Source organism: Sinocyclocheilus grahami, unplaced genomic scaffold (assembly GCF_001515645.1).
Source record: "Sinocyclocheilus grahami isolate Dianchi unplaced genomic scaffold, SAMN03320097.WGS_v1.1 scaffold1662.1, whole genome shotgun sequence".
Classification (NCBI taxonomy): Eukaryota; Metazoa; Chordata; class Actinopteri; order Cypriniformes; family Cyprinidae; genus Sinocyclocheilus; species Sinocyclocheilus grahami.
In genome coordinates, this window is record NW_015506841.1 from 67,354 (window position 1) to 91,689 (window position 24,336).

At 41.8% G+C, this 24,336-nt stretch overlaps 1 protein-coding gene across 1 annotated transcript in view; it reads left to right on the forward strand.

Moving 5' to 3' along the window:
• LOC107571859 (calpain-2 catalytic subunit-like) overlaps window positions 1–18,500 on the forward strand; it is a 24,074-nt gene extending 5,574 nt beyond the window's left edge. Inside the window, exons 2-22 of the mRNA XM_016258243.1 lie at window positions 3,078–3,147; window positions 4,143–4,261; window positions 8,413–8,546; window positions 8,743–8,915; window positions 11,325–11,328; window positions 13,971–14,046; window positions 14,131–14,216; window positions 14,289–14,363; window positions 14,445–14,605; window positions 14,699–14,868; window positions 15,415–15,426; window positions 15,799–16,010; window positions 16,234–16,270; window positions 16,401–16,466; window positions 16,551–16,608; window positions 17,166–17,230; window positions 17,497–17,565; window positions 17,746–17,824; window positions 18,067–18,183; window positions 18,282–18,340; window positions 18,431–18,500. Of these exons, the coding sequence (XP_016113729.1) occupies window positions 3,078–3,147; window positions 4,143–4,261; window positions 8,413–8,546; window positions 8,743–8,915; window positions 11,325–11,328; window positions 13,971–14,046; window positions 14,131–14,216; window positions 14,289–14,363; window positions 14,445–14,605; window positions 14,699–14,868; window positions 15,415–15,426; window positions 15,799–16,010; window positions 16,234–16,270; window positions 16,401–16,466; window positions 16,551–16,608; window positions 17,166–17,230; window positions 17,497–17,565; window positions 17,746–17,824; window positions 18,067–18,183; window positions 18,282–18,340; window positions 18,431–18,454 (1,866 nt within the window). The 3' untranslated portion in view covers window positions 18,455–18,500. The remainder of the gene's footprint in view (window positions 1–3,077; window positions 3,148–4,142; window positions 4,262–8,412; window positions 8,547–8,742; window positions 8,916–11,324; window positions 11,329–13,970; window positions 14,047–14,130; window positions 14,217–14,288; window positions 14,364–14,444; window positions 14,606–14,698; window positions 14,869–15,414; window positions 15,427–15,798; window positions 16,011–16,233; window positions 16,271–16,400; window positions 16,467–16,550; window positions 16,609–17,165; window positions 17,231–17,496; window positions 17,566–17,745; window positions 17,825–18,066; window positions 18,184–18,281; window positions 18,341–18,430) is intronic.
• The last annotated feature ends 5,836 nt before the right edge of the window (window positions 18,501–24,336 follow it).

The following is a 24,336-nucleotide window of genomic DNA, read 5'->3' on the forward strand; positions in this document are numbered from 1 at the left end:
CCAGCTGGAGTTAAGCATGCAGAACAACCACCCAATAAAGCGTTACAATAATCTAACCCTGAGGTCATGAACGCATGAATGCATGAATGAGCATTTGACATTGATAGCACAGGTCATAATTTAGATATATTTTTTGAGATGGAAAAATGCAGTTTTTGCATTTATGTTTGCATAGGTGTGTGTGTGTGATATGCTCACTATGGTAACCGGCAGCAGCTCAGATCTTGTGTTGAATACTGTAGGGTTTACTGTTTTGGCCGCAACCAAGCCATACATAACAGAACAATAAAAGAATAACTAACACTTGCTACTCTCACAGTCTCTAACTCTGAACTTACTCTCCAGTCCATCCTCCCCCCGTGGGACCACCCCCACCCCTTAAAGAGAACAGGGGACTAACAGCTAGAACCAATTATTATTAAATTAACACTGCTGAACATCATCACATTAACTAGTGTCCTTCAACATTTGTAAAAACATTACAATACTTTTTGATACATTTAGAAAGCTATATTTTTACATGTGCGTTTTGCGAAGGGTAAATAGAAGCTATTGTTACCATTACATAGTGTAACACTACCACCTCTAAAGCCGGGCTCACACTACAGGAGTTTTAGCCCGATTTAACCCCGATTTTCCCTTCCTGAGAATCGGAGCAAAAATCTTGTCGAGCACCTCGATCAGTCCCGATGTTCGGCGCGGATTATCTTGTAATGTGAGGCGTTTAAAGATTGAATCTTGTACCTCCTGATCTGCTCGCACACAAATTGGGGCCATCCCAATCATATCAAACATGTTTGATATTTAGGATTTTAAATCGGGATAATGACGGCTATGATTACGTACTTTCACAATAGCCCATGCGCAACCGCAAAACAGCTGCTGTACGGCTCCGTTGGATAGTGGAGATGGAGGAAACTGTTTCTTGACGTTTTGTAGTAACAAGACTACCTGTATAATGTGTCTGAAATGTATCACAACTGTAAATCAGTTTTGAATGTACCGGGTGAGTGCAGAAAGCTGCTAAGTTAGCACGCTAGCTAATACATGTAAACATCACTGAAATATCAGTGACGATCTGCTGTGTGAGATCACGTGAGGCGATACCTCCGGCATGATAATCTTAATACTATCTTGTATTTGTGATGTGCCACAATTTTCAAATCTTGTAGTGTGTGCATGGTTAAGATTTGAGGGATCTGCAACCAGATTTCATAATCGGTTAGGATTTTAAAACTCCTGTAGTGTGATTCTGGCTTAATTGGGTGCCATTCTTCTAACGATGTAGCAAGTACATCGGGTGTTATGGGAAGTGTTCCCGGTTTCGGTTGTCCTAATTAATGCAGCCTAAAAATCCTTTAACAGATTTGAATATTAGAAATGTGTTAGTGTGTTATGTGTAAACCAGGTTAAAGAGATGGGTCTTTAATCTAGATTTAAACTGCAAGAGTGTGTCTGCCTCCCGAACAATGTTAGGTAGGTTATTCCAGAGTTTGGGCGCTAAATAGGAAAAGGATCTGCCGCCCACAGTTGATTTTGATATTCTAGGTATTATCAAATGGCCAGAGTTTTGAGAACGCAGCGGATGTGGAGGACTATAATGTAACAAGAGCTCGTTCAAATACTGAGGTGCTAAACCATACAGGGCTTTATAAGTAATAAGCAAGATTTTAAAATCTATAGGATGTTTAATAGGTAGCCAGTGCAGTGTTGACAGAACCGGGCTAATATGGTCATACTTCCTGGTTCTAGTAAGAACTCTAGCTGCTGCATTTTGGACCAGCTGGAGTTTGTTTATTAAGCATGCAGAACAACCACCCAATAAAGCGTTACAATAATCTAACCCTGAGGTCATGAACGCATGAATGAACATTTCTGCATTTGACATTGATAGCACAGGTCATAATTTAGATATATTTTTTGAGATGGAAAAATGCAGTTTTTGCATTTATGTTTGCATAGGTGTGTGTGTGTGATATGCTCACTATGGTAACCGGCAGCAGCTCAGATCTTGTGTTGAATACTGTAGGGTTTACTGTTTTGGCCGCAACCAAGCCATACATAACAGAACAATAAAAGAATAACTAACACTTGCTACTCTCACAGTCTCTAACTCTGAACTTACTCTCCAGTCCATCCTCCCCCCGTGGGACCACCCCCACCCCTTAAAGAGAACAGGGGACTAACAGCTAGAACCAATTATTATTAAATTAACACTGCTGAACATCATCACATTAACTAGTGTCCTTCAACATTTGTAAAAACATTACAATACTTTTTGATACATTTAGAAAGCTATATTTTTACATGTGCGTTTTGCGAAGGGTAAATAGAAGCTATTGTTACCATTACATAGTGTAACACTACCACCTCTAAAGCCGGGCTCACACTACAGGAGTTTTAGCCCGATTTAACCCCGATTTTCCCTTCCTGAGAATCGGAGCAAAAATCTTGTCGAGCACCTCGATCAGTCCCGATGTTCGGCGCGGATTATCTTGTAATGTGAGGCGTTTAAAGATTGAATCTTGTACCTCCTGATCTGCTCGCACACAAATTGGGGCCATCCCAATCATATCAAACATGTTTGATATTTAGGATTTTAAATCGGGATAATGACGGCTATGATTACGTACTTTCACAATAGCCCATGCGCAACCGCAAAACAGCTGCTGTACGGCTCCGTTGGATAGTGGAGATGGAGGAAACTGTTTCTTGACGTTTTGTAGTAACAAGACTACCTGTATAATGTGTCTGAAATGTATCACAACTGTAAATCAGTTTTGAATGTACCGGGTGAGTGCAGAAAGCTGCTAAGTTAGCACGCTAGCTAATACATGTAAACATCACTGAAATATCAGTGACGATCTGCTGTGTGAGATCACGTGAGGCGATACCTCCGGCATGATAATCTTAATACTATCTTGTATTTGTGATGTGCCACAATTTTCAAATCTTGTAGTGTGTGCATGGTTAAGATTTGAGGGATCTGCAACCAGATTTCATAATCGGTTAGGATTTTAAAACTCCTGTAGTGTGATTCTGGCTTAATTGTTCTCACATTGTGCTTTTTTTTAAAGGAGCTCTACTCAAATCCTCAGTTCATTGTGGACGGCGCTACGCGGACAGACATCTGCCAAGGAGATTTAGGTGAGAAAAGAGCCTTTTGATCAGAAAGCTGTTGTTCGGGTGTTAACACAGAAAAATAATAAATATAATCACTATATCAGAAATTACGCCACATATTTGGCTTATATGATACAATTTCTCAAAAACACAATAAATAGCAATTAATTTAAACATTTTAAAAAAATGTTTCAGTGATTCATATAGTTCTGACAAAAATAGATTGAACATAATTGAAATTGAAGTGATATAACTTAGTAACTCTTTCAATTTAAGATTTTTTTTACCCGTTTTGGTAAAAAGCGTAAAGTAAAATGTATATAATGTAAGAGTTATCCATCAGTCTTGAAAATAAAGGTTGGCGTCCTATGGTTTAAAGAAGAACCGTTAACAACCACGGACTCTTTGCATTACACAAAAGGTTTTCATAGTGGAAAAGGGTCTTCAGTGTATTAAAAATGTTATTTACAATAAGAATAAAAAAAATAAATAAAGGAAAAAATAGTTCCTTTAGAAATATTCACTAAAAGGTTCTTTGAGGAACCAAAATGGTGGTTCTTTGGCATCACTGCAAAAACTCCCTTTTGGAACCTTTATTTAACTTTATCTCTAGTTTTATGATCATAGCACAAATGGTGAGGGTCAAAATTCAGGCAAGATTTAGTGGTAAGTGTTTAAGTAGCGATTTCTAAAGCTAGCATCACTATTATTGTTACTCATACTTTGTTCTTAAAGTTGCCTCACACTACTAAGTGCACATATCTTCTTGTGGAAAAACATATTATGAGATTTGTTTTAGACCTAACATTTAAAGGTTGTAGGTTCAAACCCCACAATGGTTAATCCATGGAGCATCACCATTGAGCAGGAAACATATGCTCAGGATACTCCTTAAGCAAAACACTGAAGCCCACGTTGATCCTGGAAGACTATATCTGTAATAAGTGCACTGGAAGTCAATTTGCATAAAATAATGAGTGTAATGCAGAAGTATCTAATGACATTTGATATATTTGCAGGTGACTGTTGGTTGTTGGCAGCTATTGCATCTTTGACTCTGGAAAATGAGTTTCTGGAACGTGTAGTTCCACATGGACAGAGTTTTACAGAGAACTATGCCGGCATCTTTCACTTTCAGGTATAAACATACAGTGGGATCAAAAAGTCTGAGACCATACTGAAGATCTGGAATTAAAAAATCTAATTTAAACCTGGAAGAAAAGTTGCAACATTTTAGGATTAAAAAAAGCATTACTTAATCTAAATAATATAAATCAAATTTTCACATGAATTGTTAGTTAATATTAGAATTTATAATAAAAAAACTCTCCGGTTACAATGTAACCTCGGTTCCCTGAGATAAGAGAACGAACGTTGCGTCAGTGTATGATGCTTGGGGAAACTCCTGTTTACTCTCTTACTGAAGCCTGAGTTGTTCTTGTTTGTGTTGCTGCACAAACCAATGGTGCTTGAGCCCGCCAGAAGGGGAGGAGCCGACCAATATATAAATTGGTTCAGAGCGTCATTTTATCAGAATCTTTAGACTGAAACGGCAGTCATTGATTCGTGTGCAGCCTTATAGCACAGCAACCTACACAACGCTCGTTACCTTATCTCAGGGAACCAAGGTTACGTAAGTAACCAGCGCATTCCCTATCGAACAGGACCTCCCATTGCGTCAGCGTATGACGCAAGCAACTGCAGAACGAAGCAGCTCTGCAAGCTCATCCCCGGAGCACTCAACTGAGGACTCCTGTAATCATAAGCATGTAACTAGACCCGAGCCATAATGCTGAGGGGCCTACATAACATGGCCTTTTCCACTTGCAAAGGGGATTAGGCAGATTAAGCAGAAAGAATTCATGCCTGCATGGCAGGGACATCCAAATTATAGAATCTGGCAAATCTCACCAATAAAAATCCCACTAGACCACACCCAAGAGGAGGCCATCCCTTGAGTGGAGTGGGCCTTTACCCCTATAGGGCACTGCAAGCTTGCGGAGGCGTAAGTCAAGGCTATAGCATCTACTATCCAGCAAGATAGTCTCTGCTTTGTGACAGGCAGCCCTTTAGAGCAGCCTCCAAAGCTATCAAAGAGCTGCTCTGAGTGTCTGAACAGGCCGGAATGTTCCACATACACTCTCAAAGCCCACACTGAGCAAAGTGGATTGAGACCCTGCTCACCGTCTGCAACGGGGAGTGCTAGATGGGTAATAACGTCTGCTCTGAACGAGGTCGAGAGCACTTTCAGCACATAGCTGTGACTCGGTTTGAGGACGACTTTACAGTCGTTAGGCCCAAACTCAAGACAAGAAGCACTGACTAAAAGTGTGTGCTGGAGCGACTGCACCCTTGTCCAACAGCTCATGTAGAAAGGTTAGCATGTGGGCATGTCACAAGAGGACGGGTCCAGGCAGCATGCTGTGCACCAATCATTAAAGACCAACCATTTAAGAACGTAAAGGCATCTTGTAGATGGTGCTATAGCCTCTAAAACGGTATTAGTCACACTCGCAGGGAGCTGCAATGCCTCCCCGTCGAGGGACCAAACATGAAGTCTCCACAGCTCTGGCTGGGGATGCCAAATCATGCTCTTCGCTTGCGAGAGAAGGTCCTTCCTCAGTGGTATTAGCCAGGGAGCTGCTGACAGCAGCTGGATCAATTCAGAGAACCAGACTTGGTTCCTCCAGAGTGGGGCTACCAGGAGGACTGAGCACCCGACTTCCCTGACCCGTCTGATGACCTGAGGGAGCAGGGCTATCAGAGGAAATGTGTACAGGCAAGCGCTGGGCCAATCATGGGCTAGAGCGTCTCGCTGTCTCGAGAAATAAATTGGACAGTGAACGTTGTCTTCTGAAGCAAAGAGGTATACCTCTGCCCTCCCGAAAACAGACCAGATAATTTGAACCATCTGAGGATGTACTCTCCATTCCCCTGGAGATACATTGTCTCTGGACAGCATGTCTGCCCCTTGGTTCAATCTGCCTGGCACGTTAACCGCTTTAAGTGAGATGACTTTGCTCCGTGCCCACTACAGGAGATGTCGAGCCAACCTGTGAAGGGAGCGTGACCTGAGACCGCCTTGTTGATAAATATAGGCTACCACTGTCGTGTTGTCTGTCTGGACTAGGATGTGGTGCCCCATTCAGGCTAATAGGAAGGTTTTTAGGACCAGAAAAACTGCCATTATTTCGAGGCAGTTGATATGCAAGTGCTGCTCCAGGTTTGACCAGGAGCCGAACGCCGGTTTGCCCTCATACAGAGCTCTCAGAACCCCAGTTGGAGGCATCTGTCGTAACCACCTTCCATCTTGAGGTCATTCCCAACGGGACATCTGGTTGTAACAGGATTTCCAGGGGACCACAGCTCTGATGCAGCGGCGGGTTACCCTGACATAGGATCGGCCCAGGCGCCAGGCGTGGGGCAGGACTTGTGCTTTCAGCCAGTATTGAAGGGGCCACATGTTGAGCAGTCTCAAAGGAATCGCAGAGGAAGCAGCCACCATGAGGCAGAGCATCCTCTGGAAATCCTTGAGGGTACGTGAAGTCCCTGGCCTGAATGACGGCGCTAGCCGCTGAATGGTCAGGGAGCGTTCTGGCGTAATCCATGCTCTCATCTGAGCAGAGTCTATAATTGTCCCCAGAAAGACCACCCGCTGTCTGGGAGGAAAAAATTTTAATGTTGAAAATGTTAATTTTCAACCCAAGACGCTGTAGGTGGCTGAGCAGCAGCGACCTGTGAGTGATGAGTTCCCGTTCTGATCTGGCTAGAATCAGCCAATTGTCATAGTAGTTCAGGATGCGGATTCCCATCTGCCTCAGGGGGGAAAAGAGCCATGTCCATGCACGTCGTAAAAGTGTGAGAGGCCAGAGACAGCCCGAATGGCAGGACTGTGTGTTGATAGGCCACTCCCTCGAATGCGAATCTCAAGAATGGTCTGTGATAGGGGGCTATTTGGATATGAAAGTGGATGTCTTTTAGATCCACAGACAGAAACCAGTCCTTGGGACATATTTGCACGAGGATCTGCTTCAAAGTTAACATCCTGAACGGCCTTCGCATGAGCGAGCGAATCGCTGAGATCGAGAATTGGTCTGAGCCCGCCATCTCTCTTAGGAACAAGGAAGTAGTGGCTGTAGCAGCCTGACTTGCTGTTCGTTAAAGGAACCACTTCTATGGCTCCTTTTGCAAGCAATGTCTGGATCAATGGGCTGCGCGCATTCTCCTTTGATCTGCCTAAATGATCAAACCACTCAGTGCAAATGAGGGGCGCTGATCTTCACCTGTGAAACATACTGGCAGATCAAAGTGCTGGGGAGAGAGTGAAGCATGCGGGACCTGTGCAGGTGTGCGATCACTCAAGCCTGATAGCTCATCCCATGAGTTCGCTGTTTCTTCCTCCAAGGTAGCTAGGAGGGGAGAGTGGGAGGGGCGGGGTCACTCATTGAAGAAAGCAATCCGTGAGTGAAGCAGGAACAGACCCAATGCCCTCGCAGTGAAAGCAGTCTGTGTCAGTGAGCGCAGTCTAGTGTGATCCTGTCAGTGATACAGAAACATCGGTGACAGCATTCTACTCCGATCCGCCTAAAATAATTGAATTGAAAGGATTCTAGAAACGGGAGAGCGGGGCTGCCTTCATTGAAGAATGAGCGGAGCGCCTGTGAGCGGAGAAGAGTGAGACTCATGCTCTCAGTGAGAGCCTTCCGTCTCAGTGAGCGCGCAGTCTCTGTGTGGGCACTGCTCAGACAGGCGACACACTCACTGTGCCTTTCAACGTCATTGAAAATTTGCTCAGAAATTTGCACTTTTGAAGCACCGGATGGCCGCAGGGGAAGGCTTCTCGCTTCTTCCTCTGCCGGGGCTCTTCTACGGTGGCGAGCTGTAGGCTGTACTTCTTCCTTCTTCAGCTTCTTGATCGCAGAATCAGCGAAGAGGTGATCTTGTTGCTGAAGGAGAAAAATTCTGATGAAATGCCGCTCTGAGCCGACTTGTATAGTGGTCGGCTCCTCCCCTTCTGGTGGGCTCGAGCTCCATTGGTTTGTGCAGCTACACAAATGTGAGCAAATCAGGCTTCAGTAACAGAGTAAACAGGAGTTTCACCAAGCATCATATGCTGACACAACGGGAGTTCCTGTTTGATGGGGAATCATACAACATTAGAAAAATGCAAAATAGATTATTTTTAGTCTCAGACTGTTAGACATCATTTGAGTATTTATAACTTTATTATTCCAATAATAAATTAAAGGGACAATGTCAGAATGTTTGGTGTTGTCCTCGTCTCTTCAGTTCTGGCAGTTTGGTGAATGGGTGGATGTGGTCATTGATGACCGGCTGCCCACCAAAGATGGGAAGCTGCTGTTTGTTCATTCAGCCGAGGGCTCTGAGTTCTGGAGCGCCCTGTTGGAAAAGGCCTATGCAAAGTAAGTGTGTGTTTATTCATAATTTACCTGCTACTACTTACCTGTACTGTACTGCTGAAAAAAAATCTACTGAGTCATCTGAAACGCTTGGTAAACACTGTGTCAAACCACAGCCTAGAAAACACATAATGTTCATACATGTCACATATCCGTGACATGACCAGCCAGTGGTGCTGATTTCTCCTGTATTTTGAAGGCTAAATGGCTCATATGAAGCTCTGACGGGAGGCCGGGCCACTGAGGGTTTTGAGGATTTCACTGGAGGCATCGCTGAGAGCTATGAGCTGACCAAAGCTCCTCCACACCTGTTTAAGCTCATGCAGAAAGCACTGACGCTGAGATCATTAATGGCCTGCTCCATTTCTGTGAGTCCCATTCCACTTCTCTTGACTTTCTTTTCACATCATTTATTTCTCCAAGGCAAGAAAAAATTGTGTATAAATATATAATACTTAATAGGACTTTAGATAAATATTTTAGTGGATCTGTGGTCTAGTTAATGTGGAAATATCAAATGTTAGCTCACACTAAATACCACAAGTTTCAAGTGTGACTTTTGTTTCAGGAATGCCCTGATGAACACGTTGGCTGATAATGATATCGATTAATATTTTGAAGCTCATAACTATTATATTGTCCAATATGCAGTTTAATATGTTTAGTAACAAGTTAAATAACAAAGTGGAGAGAAATAATCACTGGTACACAGGATCACAGCGTAGGAGCAAACCAGGAAATCCAAGACAAGGGCATCTACAGCAGAGCAACAACTAGTCACTGCCTCAGACGTCACGCCCACGGACCGTTGGCTGAATGTCTGATGCATATCGCACACAAAATTGGAAACACTTTAGGAGTTTCAAAGTCATCATCGTTGAATTATACAGGATTTCCGGGAGATGTGTGCATCGCGTTCTTTAACATTCCGCCTGGAAACAATGATGCCACGATGCCAAACCCCCTCATGGAAGGAGAAAGTCCTCGTGTTTACAACTGTGACAATAAGTGCTTATCAGGATCAACTAAACGCTGTATTTTCAAAAGTATGTGAAATATATAAAGTATGCGGCATAGAATATTTCAAATATGTCCAAGAGTTTTACACACTGGTCTGTTATTGTGGGGACATTTCCACACCCCTAAACATGACACGGCATAAAACGAAAAGTGATTGGTTGCTTTAGCTGTCAGTCATATAGCCTCTTGGGCAGGCCTTGGCCATTCAAAGCGGCCAAGGTCCCCAAACCTTCTGCCGTCAGTCTGAAGGTCTGGCTACTCGAGACTAAGCAACAACTGACACTGAACAAGGGAAACATGGGTATATATATGTACACAAGTTAACCTGGGCTGACAAGGGACAGGTGTGGGTAATTAGTTGTCAAAGAGATTAACAAGGGTTGCTATGGAGACAAATGAGGCAGCAAGGCAAATAGACTATAGCCCCTTTCACACAGTAATACCAGTAAATTGCCGTAAAATTACCGGCTTTACTGGTAAATACAAAAATGCGCTGTTCACACAGGCATTGACGTTCCATTCACACATCAGTTTCAAAATGCCAGTAAATTCTGTGACATCATTAACTGGAAATAAGGGGTAAACGTGGTCATTGTTTTTGTTGATGTTTTCATTTTTGTCAAACGTTCACATTCATGAAGCTGCTTTTGGCCCAGAGACATCATATTAGACGACTTCAAACCTAGCTACATAGCATGGAGTAAATGCATTACCTGCGTCAGAATGTTATGACTAGCTCAGAGTTGACATTTTAAGGCCGGGACACACCAAGCTGACTTCAAAGAACAAGCGGCGACGAAAGCCGACGGTGTTGTTGCCTTGCTTCGGCGGCGTCTGGACCAAAAAACTGTGCAGACAAAATTGGCAGTCATACACATAGAAACACGCACAAACATACATTACTGTCATTTCTGTTACATACTGTCAACACTGCCACTCTACCTTGGTAACAGAGTGTAGCGCCCCCTACCTTCTTTTATAACGGTTTAGTATGGAGCAGCACCAGGTTCAATAAACTAATGCCTAAGAGATGTTGTATAAAGGTCCGTCTGATGTCACTGAATGAAATACTTCTCTTTTAAAAAGTTACTCAGAATAAAATCTATGCTCACACAAGTTCACTGGTCAAGAACAAACTCTTTTGAATAAATAAAACACTTGAAGTAAAAAAATATAAAGAATTTAATTCAAGTAGAATAAAAGAGTAGAAATTTCTAGTTGCAAAGTATTCACATAATCAAGTTGATATCAAGTTCGGTACAATTTAACCTCAAAAGGTAAATATCACAAATGAGAATTACTGAATTACAAAATTATTGAATTGACCTCTGTGTCAAATACACTTCGAGTCAATTGAGCAAACTAACACACTTGAAATTAAACGTACACAGTAACTCACTCTGGGTGTCAAAATATTACTCTGAATACTCATAGTTCTGAAGCGCACTGCATAACACTGTATGAACTGATATTACACACTGTGGGCCCACGCACACACAGTTAACACACGCACACTCTCACAACCCACCCCGGAAGTTTGAAATGGTCGCGAAACACCGTGGTAGGCCTCTTGCAGATCCTCATCCTGCGCTGTCACTGGCAGACGATGTGGGTCACACTCCAACGCATCCAGAGGAACCCCAGACCTCATGGTGATCTGGGGCACTATCTGGTCTCCCTCGGGATGATTACACGATGAATTCACAAAGATTTCAGTCCTTTTGTCCTTTTTTGAGAGTTATTTTTGAAGATAACTTGAAGCACAGTTTGTTTCAGCTCCATTTACAAGCGAATTACGTAAACACAATAATGGAAAAAACTAATATAATCACTCAGAATTCAAATATAAACAACAGAATTAACTCAACCACTCATGTATACACACGCACAATATACACTTCAAAGTATTAATATGATGATCTATCGATTAATTTACTGTATATTTTGCAATCTGTCAACTAAATCGCTCCGATCAGCTCTCTCCTCAGCTGCACGTCTCTTGTCTCTCCCCCTCCTCCCCTATTAACCTCACATTTTCTATATAGGGACTTAACACATACAAACCAATAAAAATAAAGATTAAAAAGCAGAAATAAGTATGACTGTCACGGCTGCATGCTGGAATGAGGACAAAGAGAGCACGACCCACGGTGGAGCCGACGGAGGGAGCAGCCATGGTGACCGATGGCGGCAGAGCAGGTGGGAGAAGAGCCCGGGGTGGAGACGGAGAGCTGATGAGCCAAGGCGACGGGGTGGATCCGGAGGGTCAAGGCGGAGCAGATGGCTCCAGCGACCGAGGCGGGGATCCGGAAGGCCGCGGTGGAGCCGGAGCGACAGAGGACCAAGGTGGAGCTGGAGGGAAGGAGGAGCCTGACAGGGATGGAGGGTCAAGGTGCAGCCAGAGTAGTGGAGTCCTGAGGCGGCAGATGGTCGACGACTGACCAAGGTGGAGCCGAAGGGACGAGGGAGCCCGGCGGAGCTGGTGGACTGACGGGCCACGGTGGAGATGAGGGAGCTAGGAGCCATGGTGGAGCCGTTGGGTCAACGGGCCGTGGCAGAGTCCGGGATTTAGAGGCTGGAGGCGGAGACCAGGGATACTCCAGCCATGATGCTGATAGAGACTGGCAGACCCGCCGAGATCCCACCGCACAGATGGTGGGCTGAGGGTGAGCTGAGAGGCTGCCAGGAGATGGGACAGACAGAAGTTTGATATGGGCAGACAGTTCAGGGCAGACTGACAGTTTGGGCACAACCTCCGTGGTTGTGACAGGACAGACAAATGATGACGGAAGACTGGGCACATCAGAATAAAAGTCAATCAAGTCCTCTAAATCCTGCCTCCACTCACCCTCAGCAGTAGTACAGGGGGCGGGGCTTCCCTCTGCACTCTCCACTGTGATATCCACCATCGCGTGCACAGTTACCAGCTCTCGCACCTGGTCTGAAGTCTCAGGCTCTAGCTCCGGGGCGTCCCTCGGCTCTGTCGCTCTCTTTGGCGATGGCTCGTCGGTCGCGGAGGGCTGTGGGGTGATGGTGGGCTGGGCTCTGGGTCTGGAGTGGGACTCCACAAAAAGGCAGCGAAGCTCTCTCGAGGACCGATATTATAGAACATGCAGAGGCAGTCGTCCGGGACTCAAGTAGCTGGTGTAATGTGTTACTTCCAGAAAGAGTCTTGTGTGGTCCTCGAGAGATCGTGCCCCCTGCTCCAGCAGGAGGAGGAGGAGGAATTCGGGACGGTCCATGCACGCAAGGTTTTAAAAGGAAAACTGTGAACACACGCCACTTACACTTAGTGGTCGGTTATTGTCACAGCTACGCATTGGAATGAGGACAAAGAGAGCGCACAACGAAAATAATCTTAATTCTTTCATATCATTTCACAGGGAAGGTAATTTTCACACACAAGGGTAACATCCAACAATAACCGACAACCAAATAACTAAAGGAAGGGAATTTAAACAAACGGAAGAGGGGCTAATGACTAAATTAACTAGACACAGGTGAAACAACTAAGGCAAATCAAGGGGAAACAGAATTAGGTCAATGAACAAGACAGACAACCAAAGTCAAAACAGGGTGATGGTGTGACAATGATAATGACTTTGGACACCAAATACCTGCAATTATAGAATCACCCATTATACCAGATAATCTCGTTCTGCGTTCACACAGAGCACATTACCGGTAAATTTACTGGTAATGTTACAACTTCTCATACCAGAACGAATTTACAGGTATTTTTGAAAAGGTCCTTCACACATGATCTCTTAATGGTAATTTACCACTAAAGACTGTATGTGTGAAATGGGCTAATGACAAAATAGCAAAGAAACAATAGGGAAATACATTTCAAAATACGTGTACAAAACACAAGACGTGAACACAGGCCAGGATTATGAAAGATTTCAAATAACTTTTCTATTTGTAGATATTTTAAAATGTAATTTATACCAATGATTCCTTTTCAGCATCATTACGCCAGTCTTCAGTGTCACATGATCTTTCAGAAATCATTCTAATATGCTGATTTGCTGCCCAAAAAATATTTTTCACTATTTACACTGTTATCGCACTAACAAGGAGGCTAAAGACTGCAGTCACTAGCGTCAGTCACTAGTGTGCCGCCTCTTGAGATCAGGGGAGTGAGGTTTACCTGCACAGCACCGACCCGCTGGCCTCCGTTACAATAGGCCAAACTTGGCTATATATAGGCCTGTTTTATTTATTGGCTTGATACTGATAACATTAAAAAGTAACATTTAATGGCCGATACAACAGCTGATATGTTATGCATCATCCCTAATAAAAATAAAAGAATAAACAATTATTTTGCTATCATGTGGGAAATGCAGGTTCAATCCTCATCTTCTAATGTTTGTTTATCATTACAAATGTCTAAAAGTCCAGTTCGCAGGACACAGAGACGAAGACAAGTCTGAAGCTGGTGAGGCGTCATGCCTACTCTGTCACAGGCGCAAAGGAGGTAAGAAACCGGCACTGACACGGAAATATGGATTTGATCGTCATTAGACCTCCTTCAATGCTTTTCCTGTCACCTTACCTACAGGTTCATTCTTACGGCTGTCTGGTTCAGCTGGTGCGTATCAGGAACCCGTGGGGTCGGGTGGAGTGGATAGGCTCTTGGAGTGACAAGTGAGTTTCCCTAAACAGATCTTACACCTTCAACATCAGTCCTGATAGTCCTGTAAAATATGCCTTTTTCAGTTCCAAAGAGTGGAATAGCATCCAACCAGAGGAGAAAGCTAAACTGTTTTATTCAGCAGAAGATGGAGAGTTCTGGTAAGAGAACTTGAGCTTTTAACCCTCAACAACGTAACAAATACGTTGCCAAATACTGACGAATCTTCCTTGACCTGTCAGGATGGCATATTCGGACTTCATACAGCAGTTCTCGAGGTTGGACATCTGTAATCAGACTCCAGACGCCCTTTCAAGTGCCACTGTGAGCTGCTGGAACTACAGCCAGTTTGAAGGTGACTGGAGGGTGGGATCCACCGCAGGGGGCTGCAAGAACAATGAAGGTAAATCAAATCAAACACAATGTGCTTGAAACTAAATTTAGATAAAACTTTTTTTTTTTTCAACCGTCTGACCATTTGGTTCCTTCTCTCCAGCTACATTCTGCTCAAACCCTCAGTTTGTAATCAAGCTGGAGGAAGAAGATGATGATCCTTATGATGGAGAGGACGGCTGCACGATCCTAGTGGGTCTGATGCAGAAAGATTTTCGTAAAGACAAGCAGATTGGACGAGACCCGAACGCCATTGGCTTCATTATCTATAAGGTAACTGGTTACATACAATCAGTAATGCTGTTAGTACTAGAAGCAACGTTTCCATCAACACCACAAACAACGTCACAACCTGTAGTACCACCGACCGTGCAACCATATTTTTAGCAGTCTTAGTTTCAGAGATGTATTTCCCATTCATTTTCTCCAAGGATTCCAAAAAATTTAAGTCAATAAAGAGCCATGAACTAAAGCAACCTGCTCCAAGATGAATCACAATTCTCTTGAGGATTCATGATTAGTGTAGTTCTTCATCTGGAGTTTGGATATACATTTTTTTCCTTTAAATTAAGCTGAAATATTGATTAATAGCCTCCGAGCTCAGGGTAGATCTGTCTTGAAATGTTACTACTACTAATAGTAATAATAATAATGATGATAATTCAAATGATCTATGGAGAAAATGCAACTGTTTTATCAAACACACTTTTCCTTTGACAAAACTATCAATATTACAACTAATTAAAAAATTTTGTGGTTAAATTTTGTGGTGAAATTATATGAACATTGAATAATATAATTTGTTTTTGTGTTTTTCAGGTTCCAGATAAGGTATGTATGAAATCTGAATGGTTTGTACATAAGAGTAGTCGGACACCACCAATGTTATGCTAAGGAGCCCCTAAAAGGACAAAAAAAAATTATGGGAAGAACAATTATTGCAAAACTGTTTAGGGAGAGAATGCAAAATTTCTCTGGGGATTGCAAATGTTTAGGGAGAGAATGCAAAAATTCTCTGGGGAACACAATACTTTTGCAAGATAACTTCTGTGACTGGACACAAAAGCATTATAATGTAATTACTCCTTCCATTTGATGTTTTTCCATCACCTTGTCCCCTTTTGGGCTTCGTACGATACATTTATATGAAACAACCTTTGCAAGTTTTGAGAAGCCTTTTCATCCATCATGTTTGTGTTGCAGTTTAAGGGTTGCAATAACATTCATCTCGGTCCTGATGTATTGCTGCGTCAGCGGTACACTGCACGGAGCCACCCCTTCACCAACAAGCGAGAGGTGATTGAGCGCTTCAAACTGCCTCCGGGTGAATACGCCATCATCCCTTCCACTTACGAGCCGCATTGCAACGGAAGCTTCATACTGCGCGTGTTCACAGAGAAAGAGGCTGCTGCCAGGTTTGTCGAGTGGTTTTATATTTCAACTAAAAAAAAACATGAAATTATGTAGTTCCAGTTTTAGACCACATGGGGATGCTGTTGCACAGGTTCTGTTCAGCCTAGAATGGATCGTTACACTAAAACATTTATTTGTCTGACAAATAAATCGTAACTGTACTCTAAAGATTCTTGTATTTGCACTCAAATGCATGATGGATGTTTCTGACTCTCGTCATTGCAGCCCGATGGATACGGAGATCAGTGCAGACGTGGAAAAGGTGAATTCATCATTTACAAACATAGTGTGTGTTATTATTATTTAAAAGAAAGATGTTTATATAAATTCAGATATATAACCATATAAAATCAAAAATTACTTAATTTTTAAAAAGTTTTTTTCTTTCCCAGCAATACATATCCGATAGTGATGTGGACCCACATTTCAAACAACTTTTCAATCAGTTTGCTGGAAATGTAAGTCATTTTTAATGTAAGGCTGGTCATTTTCAGTTCTGGGTCGTTATCATTATCACACATGATCTTGTCTTCACTCTGCAGGACTCAGAGGTGTCTGTGTTTGAACTAAAGCAGATCCTGGACAGTGTTGTCTCGAAACGTAGGAAAACAAACTTTCCCATATATGTGTGTGTGTGTGTGTGTGTGTGTGTGTGTGTGTGTGTGACACGGGACCACAAGTCGCCGCACGGGTAAATTTTAACAATACATTGTATGGGTCAAAATTATCATCATAAAATCATTAGGATATTAAGTAAAGATCATGTTCCATGAAGATATTTTGTAAATCTCCTACCGTAAATATATCAAAACTTAATGTTTGATTAGTAATATGCATTGCTAAGAACTTCATTTGAACAACTTTAAAGATGATTTTCTCAATATTTAGATTTTTTTGCACCCTCAGATTCCAGATTTTCAAATAGCTGTATCTCGGCCAAATATTGTCCGATCCTAACAAACCATATATCAATGGAAAGCTCATTTATTCAGCTTTCAGATGATGTATACATCTCAATAAATAAAAAAAAGTACCCTTATGACTGGTTTTGTGCTCCAGGGTCACACACACACATACATATATATAGAAAAGAAAGTGCCTTGAAATTGAAATTCTGTGCTTATCATTCTTACAGTGTTTTGTGGTATTTCACACAGGAACTGATGTGAAGACCGATGGCTTTAGTATGGAAACCTGTCGCCACATTATCAGTCTGCTAGATGTATCCTTACCCCACTGGATCATATGAATAAATACTACATGGATTAATACGGAGATTTTGCTTTAATTTTGAAAATATTTATTTTTATTTGACATTTTTATGATTTAATTAATTATTAGCTTTTCATCAACTCACAACCCCCCTGCAGTTTCCTCACAAATCTCCAGTTTGTATTTTAATCACAGATAATCTGTTGCAGAGTCAACAGAGTCCTTTCAACCAAATTAATCATCATAGCCCTGTTATAACCCTTAACCTCAGTCCAGAGAGACGGGGACGGCAAACTCGGCTCTGTGGAGTTTCACATACTGTGGATAAAGATCCAGAAATATTTGGTATAACATATATCTTGGTGTAAATTAAAGATAAATGAAAAATCTCTAATATTAGACAATAATCGATATGGTACAGATCTATTGTGCATCCCTACCACAGAGTAACTTTGTGGCCATTAAGTTCTGAAAAAATTTGCAATGTTAAATACTGAAGGTGTATTTTCTGTCATACCTGACCAGGAGGTTTTTAAGAAGCATGATACAGACAACTCCGGCACGATGAGCTCCCATGAGATGAGAGATGCGGTGAAAGAAGCAGGTAATGAGTCAACGGCACATTTCACACAGTAATACCAGTAAATTGCCGTAAAACTACCGGAATGACTTTACTGGTAAATACAAAAATCCCAGAGCCCTGCAGAACTTAGATTCAACCCTAATTAAACACACCTGACCCAACTAATCAAAGACTGTATGTGTGAAAGGGGCTTATGTTTAGTCTAAACATTGAGGACAATATAGTCGTTCATTTCTTCTGGTTGTATTTGCTTTTCTTCACAGGGTTCCAGCTGAACATTGACGTTCTTCAGGTGATAGTCTCGCGTTATGCCAATCAGCAGTATGCCATTGACTTTGATTCCTTCGTTGGCTGCCTGATTCGCCTGGAAATGCTCTTCAGTAAGTTTTGCTGAAGATTATCCAGTTTTAAATGAATTGCTATAAACAAACATGATGACGATGGTTTACTGTAACGTTTTCATCTGTGCTCTATGCAGAAATGTTTGAAGCATTTAATAAGAAGAACACCGGGAAGATTGAGCTGGATATCCTGCAGGTGATGCACAAGTGTGAACGTGGATTAAGATTTGTGTATTTCCTCAATGTGGTGTTATCATTTACTGATGTGTGGCTTGGTGTTTTGCAGTGGCTCTGCTTGGCTCTCAGTTGAAAATCCACTGATCATAACTGCATCAGAAGTCCATTCATTGAACTGAAGAGGATGCAGCATACCTGGAATACCCAAGAGTAAAATCAGCCAAGGACGAGTGTTATACAAACTTGGAATTGCTTAAAAAATGTAATTTGTTGATGGCGCTCATCTGCTGATAAATTGGCTATAATGAAGATGACTTAATCACATTTTTCATATTTGCAAATGTTGATAATTTTATGTCCCGCTACCATAGTTTCCACCGAAATAGCATAGTACATTGTTTCCACCGTAAAAATCATGAATTAATATGATATTGAATCATAACCGCCACCTACTATACTTCATTAATCTCATCTTAAATTCTTCTAAAACCAGTTTCATGCAAAAATTCATTAATACCTTTACAACTTCCATTTGAGGATTAATTATTCCTAAAATACCTTTAATTTCCCATTTCCTTCCTAATTTGATTATGCATTATTTAAGTTTTTTCCCTTTCTTCTTTATATTTCCTACAGTTTAGTAGAACATGCTCTAAATTTGCTTTGCATTTACAAACCTCACATTTATCAGTGTTCACTTTACTCATAAGAAATAATGTATTAAGTCATGTGTGTCCTAACCATAGCCTTGCATGCCTGATTTCTTCTCTTCTGTTTTTACAATTAATGGTTTTAAATTTAATACGTTTTTGAATACTGTTATATTTTCTTTCTTTTTTCAGTGATTATCATTGTTAATGTTGCTATTGATATTTTTTTTATATTTTTCAAGGGAAATCTCTATTTTGTCATTATGATTTAATGCTTTTTCACTAATTTGTCAGCTATTTCATTTCCTTGAACTCCTGTATGTGCTGGTATCCAACAGAATTGCACATCTATTCGTAATTTTTCAAAGTTTAGCAATGCTGTGTAGATTTCTATTAGAATGTCATCTCTAGCTGTTTATTAATACTCTGTATACTGCTTAATCTGAATAAAATACAACTCTGTCTGGTTTGACTTCCACCACCGATATAACTACATTATTGGATAATCTTTTACCAATTTTTACTTTGAATTCTGCGATAGCAATGCCCACACCAGTATGTCTATTCCTTAATCTTTAGATCCATCAGTACATATTTCTAAATATCCATAATAGTTTGTATTTATGTATTCTTGTACCAACCTACATATATAGACAAAGACAATGGGAACATGAGGGCTATTACACAGTAGACATGTGCCGAAATTCATTAATTTATTTATATGAGAGCAATATCACACGGCCATAGGTAATCACAGCGTGCCAATATACAGCCATATCTCACGTCTATGAGTGTGATATTGCGTTTATACAACAGTTTCGACAGCACGAGTGTGTAAATGCGTAAGAAACAACAACGGAATGACTTTTGTGCGGAACTACTTCCTTCCGCCGCGGATTCAAATCTCAGTTTGACAGCTGAGACCAAGCCTCCGTTACTAATTCAAAAACGTCACTTTAGAACTAGTAATGAAGGAACGATGAGTTGCTTCATTGAAAGCTTATTGTATTACTGTATTAAAAGCTATGTATTGGAGTGCTATGTCAGAGACTGACTTGAGCGAGTTGCATCTGATACAGCATTCAATCTTCAGTTCAATCTCATATTCACAACAAAACATTAGGAGTGCTATGTCAGAGACTGACTTGAGCCAGTTGCATCTGATACAGCATTCAATCTTCAGTTCAATCTCATATTCACAACAAAACATTAGTTTTAATGTCCGCTGAGGAAAGCGATAGGTTCTCTTTGTCATAGCATACTTTTTACTGTGGACGGGGATTTCCGATGACAGCGCTGCTCAGTGCATTTGTTGGCTGTGTCTTACAAGCTGTTGTTGAAAGTAAAAATAACTTCCTTGTTTACAACCCTGTTTCAATCTCTTTCAATATAAAAGTCTTTACTGCAGATTCACTCATAAAAACAGTCTCTTGTTGCCATCTAATGGCGAAACAACCTAAGGTTTCTATTACGTAAAGTAACCCTCGTTCCCTGAAGGAGAGAACGGAGACGTCACGTTAGTGACCAACGAATTGGGATCTCGCTTAGAGAGACAAATCCACTTCTTGTCCTTTATTGTTATACACAAAAAGAGACCACGAATTGAACTTTATATTATCTTTATTTTGGGGTGAACAATTTGCTGTGTAATCCAAAGATTTTCTGACATTGTATTTTATTTTATTCCGGGTTTTCCGCCCCACATACCTAAATTAAAAAGAAATAGAAACTCCTAACCAATTATAAGAAATAAAATACGAACCCTACTCATATTTGTTGGTTCTGCGTGTCATTTCCCTGCGGCCACATGAATGTTGGATTGAAATGAACATCGCTGTTATTAGAGTAGTCAAATCATTAGCATAAGTGCGGCTAACGCTAATATAATGAGCATTAGAATGAAGTTTCATTAACTATTTAATGCTCCTATAACTTTTATTAGGGTTAAGAAAACAGGAGGACATGATGATATTTACTATTTTTACTCACCAGAGGCTTTTAAATGAATTGTGAATCTAAAATATGTGTTCGAGAATGTACAAATGGTTAACATTGTGTCATATCAGTCAGAAAAGCAGTTCTGGGCTTTTTTTTTAGCTTAACTTAGTTGTTATTCTTGACTGAATAACTCTAGAAGGTTTTAAAAGCCCTTTAAAATTAAATATGTACACAGTTTGGATTAAATGAAAGTATAGGCACATTTTTTTGATTTGGTGTTTTGATTTGGTACCAAAATTGGTACCGAGAACTGTGGATTTTCACTGGTATTGGTACCGAATACTGAAATTTTGGTACCGTGACAACACTAACCTCTAATTATTACCATAGTAAATTACCTACTGTTTTTCAACAAATTAGTGATCCTCTGAGGAAACTAATCCCGTACGAATGCGAATGTCTGTGATTGACGACAATATTTTTGAGTCCCTTACTATCTAGCGTGTATAGAAATGCTAAGTGTTGAATAGAATTGTCCAAAGCTGATTTGATTCAATTTGGTGTTCCCCAGGGATCGATTTTGAGTCCCTTACTATCTAGCGTGTATAGAAATGCTAAGTGTTGAATAGAAATGTCCAAAGCTGATTTGATTCAATTTGGTGTTCCCCAGGGATCGATTTTGAGTCCCTTACTATTTAGCGTGTATAGAAATGTTAAGTGTTGAATAGAATTGTCCAAAGCTGATTTGGTTCAATTTGGTGTTCCCCAGGGATCGATTTTGAGTCCCTTACTATTTAGCGTGTATAGAAATGCTAAGTGTTGAATAGAATTGTCCAAAGCTGATTTGGTTCAATTTGGTGTTCCCCAGGGATCGATTTTGAGTCCCTTACTATTTAGCGTGTATAGAAATGCTAAGTGTTGAATAGAATTGTCCAAAGCTGATTTGGTTCAATTTGGTGTTCCCCAGGGATCGATTTTGAGTCCCTTACTATTTAGCGCTTTCTTTTAAGAGGAAGATATTCTTTTTGTAATTAATGATCCCAAAAATGTCACTTGACATCCAAGAAATTATAATTATCGATAGACAAATCAACCAATGAAGAATATTGTAATATACCGTTAATTAATACAGGAATAGCTTTGACAACTCAAGAAAATTGTCTGTATGAACATTCCAAATTCAAATGTATATTAAAATGATCATAACTTAATATATTACCGTCTTCATCCATTACATGCATTACAATCTTGTCAAACCAGTCTTCATAAAATAAAGATGTCCTCTTATGTAAAATACACCTGTTATTCCAAATTATAACATTATGTGGAGTAAAATTATGCTTGTACAACGTTTTCCAATATAGTAACACCCGCACATGAAAATGAGATCGCTTAAAAGGCCGTTTTAATGGGGTCAAAGTCACATCTTAAAAGAAAAGAAATACCTCCAACTTTTTTCCGCAGACATTTCTGTTTTGTTTGGGTTTAGGAAATGGAAAATTTTGCGCATTTTGAGAGAGAAAGAGAGCGAGAGCATGTGTTGATTCACTCGTGCCGTTCGTAAAATTACATTTCACAGAAAGATTTCAGATTATTTTGTAAGTTATTTCATAAATATGAATTGTCCCTCACCTTCAGCATTATAATTATTTTGCCCGTGCCGGACAGAGACTGAGACGGTGCCAAACCTACATACATCAGATTTCAGCAAATGTATGCATACAGAAAATTCACATCCTATTCACAGTATACACACTGCATACTGCAGTATAGTAGGAGTTGTATGGTAGTTGTTAGACCCTGTTCCGTGTTTTGTGTGATTCGCTCCCCAAGTGCCTTCCTTGCCCTTATTTGGTCCTTCCCGTTCCTGTCATTATGATCCATTTGTTCCAGGTGTTCCCCTTTCAGTTAATTTGTTCCCAGGTGTGTCCTATTAGTTCCCTTGTACTTAAGCCCTGTGTTTCCTTGACTCCAGGGTCAGGTATTGAATGTCTTTGAATGTCGTCGATCCTTTCTCACTACGTGTGAGTTCCTGGTTCCTTTGATGTGATTAAAGTCTCTGTTTTTGAATTCTAGTCCTCGTCTCCTCGTTCTTCGCTCCGTGCTCCTCACAGTAGAGCAAAACAGAAAAGAAAGCGGCGCCCCTTCTCCCATGTTTTTGTTTTATAAGTCTTTTGTTTTCCATTTCATTTCTCCCCACCTACATGGAGAAATGAGCGATGTTTATGCCACGACCCGCTCACCTACACGAGGGCATTCGTGCCGCTCGCCCTCGCCAGCTCCCTCGATGGGGAGACCCTCTTGATGCTGTTCCGGCTCGGGATCACTTACTATGAGCCCACGGAACTCCCAGACACCACCAACCTCGACTGGAGGGAGGCGGTCGTCCGGTGTCTGGAGAGCCCCCGATTCGGAGCCCCTCCACCGGCTGTTCCTCAGTCAAGCCCGCCGGCCACAGCTCTCTCCAGCCCACCGACCACGCCTTTCGCCCCGAACCAAAAGGGGAATCGAAGGAGGAGAAGGGCGGTCAGCTCCAGCCCCAGAGCTCGCTCCAGTGTCGGCTCCAGCCCCCGAATCCAGCCCAAAGAGGCCTCCTGTTCCCGAGTTTAGCCCAGAGAGGGTTCCAGTCCCCGAGTTTAGCCCAGAGAAGGCTCCAGTCCCCGAGTGTAGCACAGAAAGGGCTCCAGTTCCCATGTCGAGCCCAGTGAGGGCCACTGTTCCCGAGTTAGGCCTACGGAAGGGCCTCTAAAGACTATATTCTCCCCAAGGATTTTTTTGGGAGGGGTAGTTATGGGTCGGGCTGAGTGGCGAGGCCAAGGCCACAGAGGCCGTCCAGCCATGGCCTTCTGAGCTGCCTGCTCCGCCATGGCCTCCTAGTCTGCCTGCTCCACCATTGCGCCCCGAACTGTCAGATCCGCCATGGCCCCCTGAGTTATCTACTCCAAACGAGTGCCGCTCTGGATGCCTGCTGTCCCGTGTCTGTCCTGAGGGGCCTCCAGAGTGCCCACCCCCCCTCCCCGTTGGATGTTGTGAGGCGCGAGGACGCGCCTTCTGGGAGGGGGGAGTAATGTCAGACCCTGTTCCGTGTTTTGTGTGTTTTGCTCCCCCAGTGCCTTTCTTTGCCCTTATTTGGTCCTTCCCGTTCCTGTCATTATGATCATTTGTTCCAGGTGTTCCCCGTTCAGTTAATTTGTTCCCAGGTGTGTCCTATTAGTTCCCCTGTACTTAAGTCTTGTGTTTCCTTGTCTCCAGGGTCAGGTATTGAATGTCGTCGATCCTTTCCCGCTACGTGTGATTTCCTGGTTCTCTTGATGTGATTAAAGTCTCTGTTTTTGAATTGTAGTTCTCGTTCCTCGCTCCGTGCTCCTCACAGTAGCGCAACGTGACAGTAGTATGCCATTCTGAACAACTTCTGTACTGATTTCAG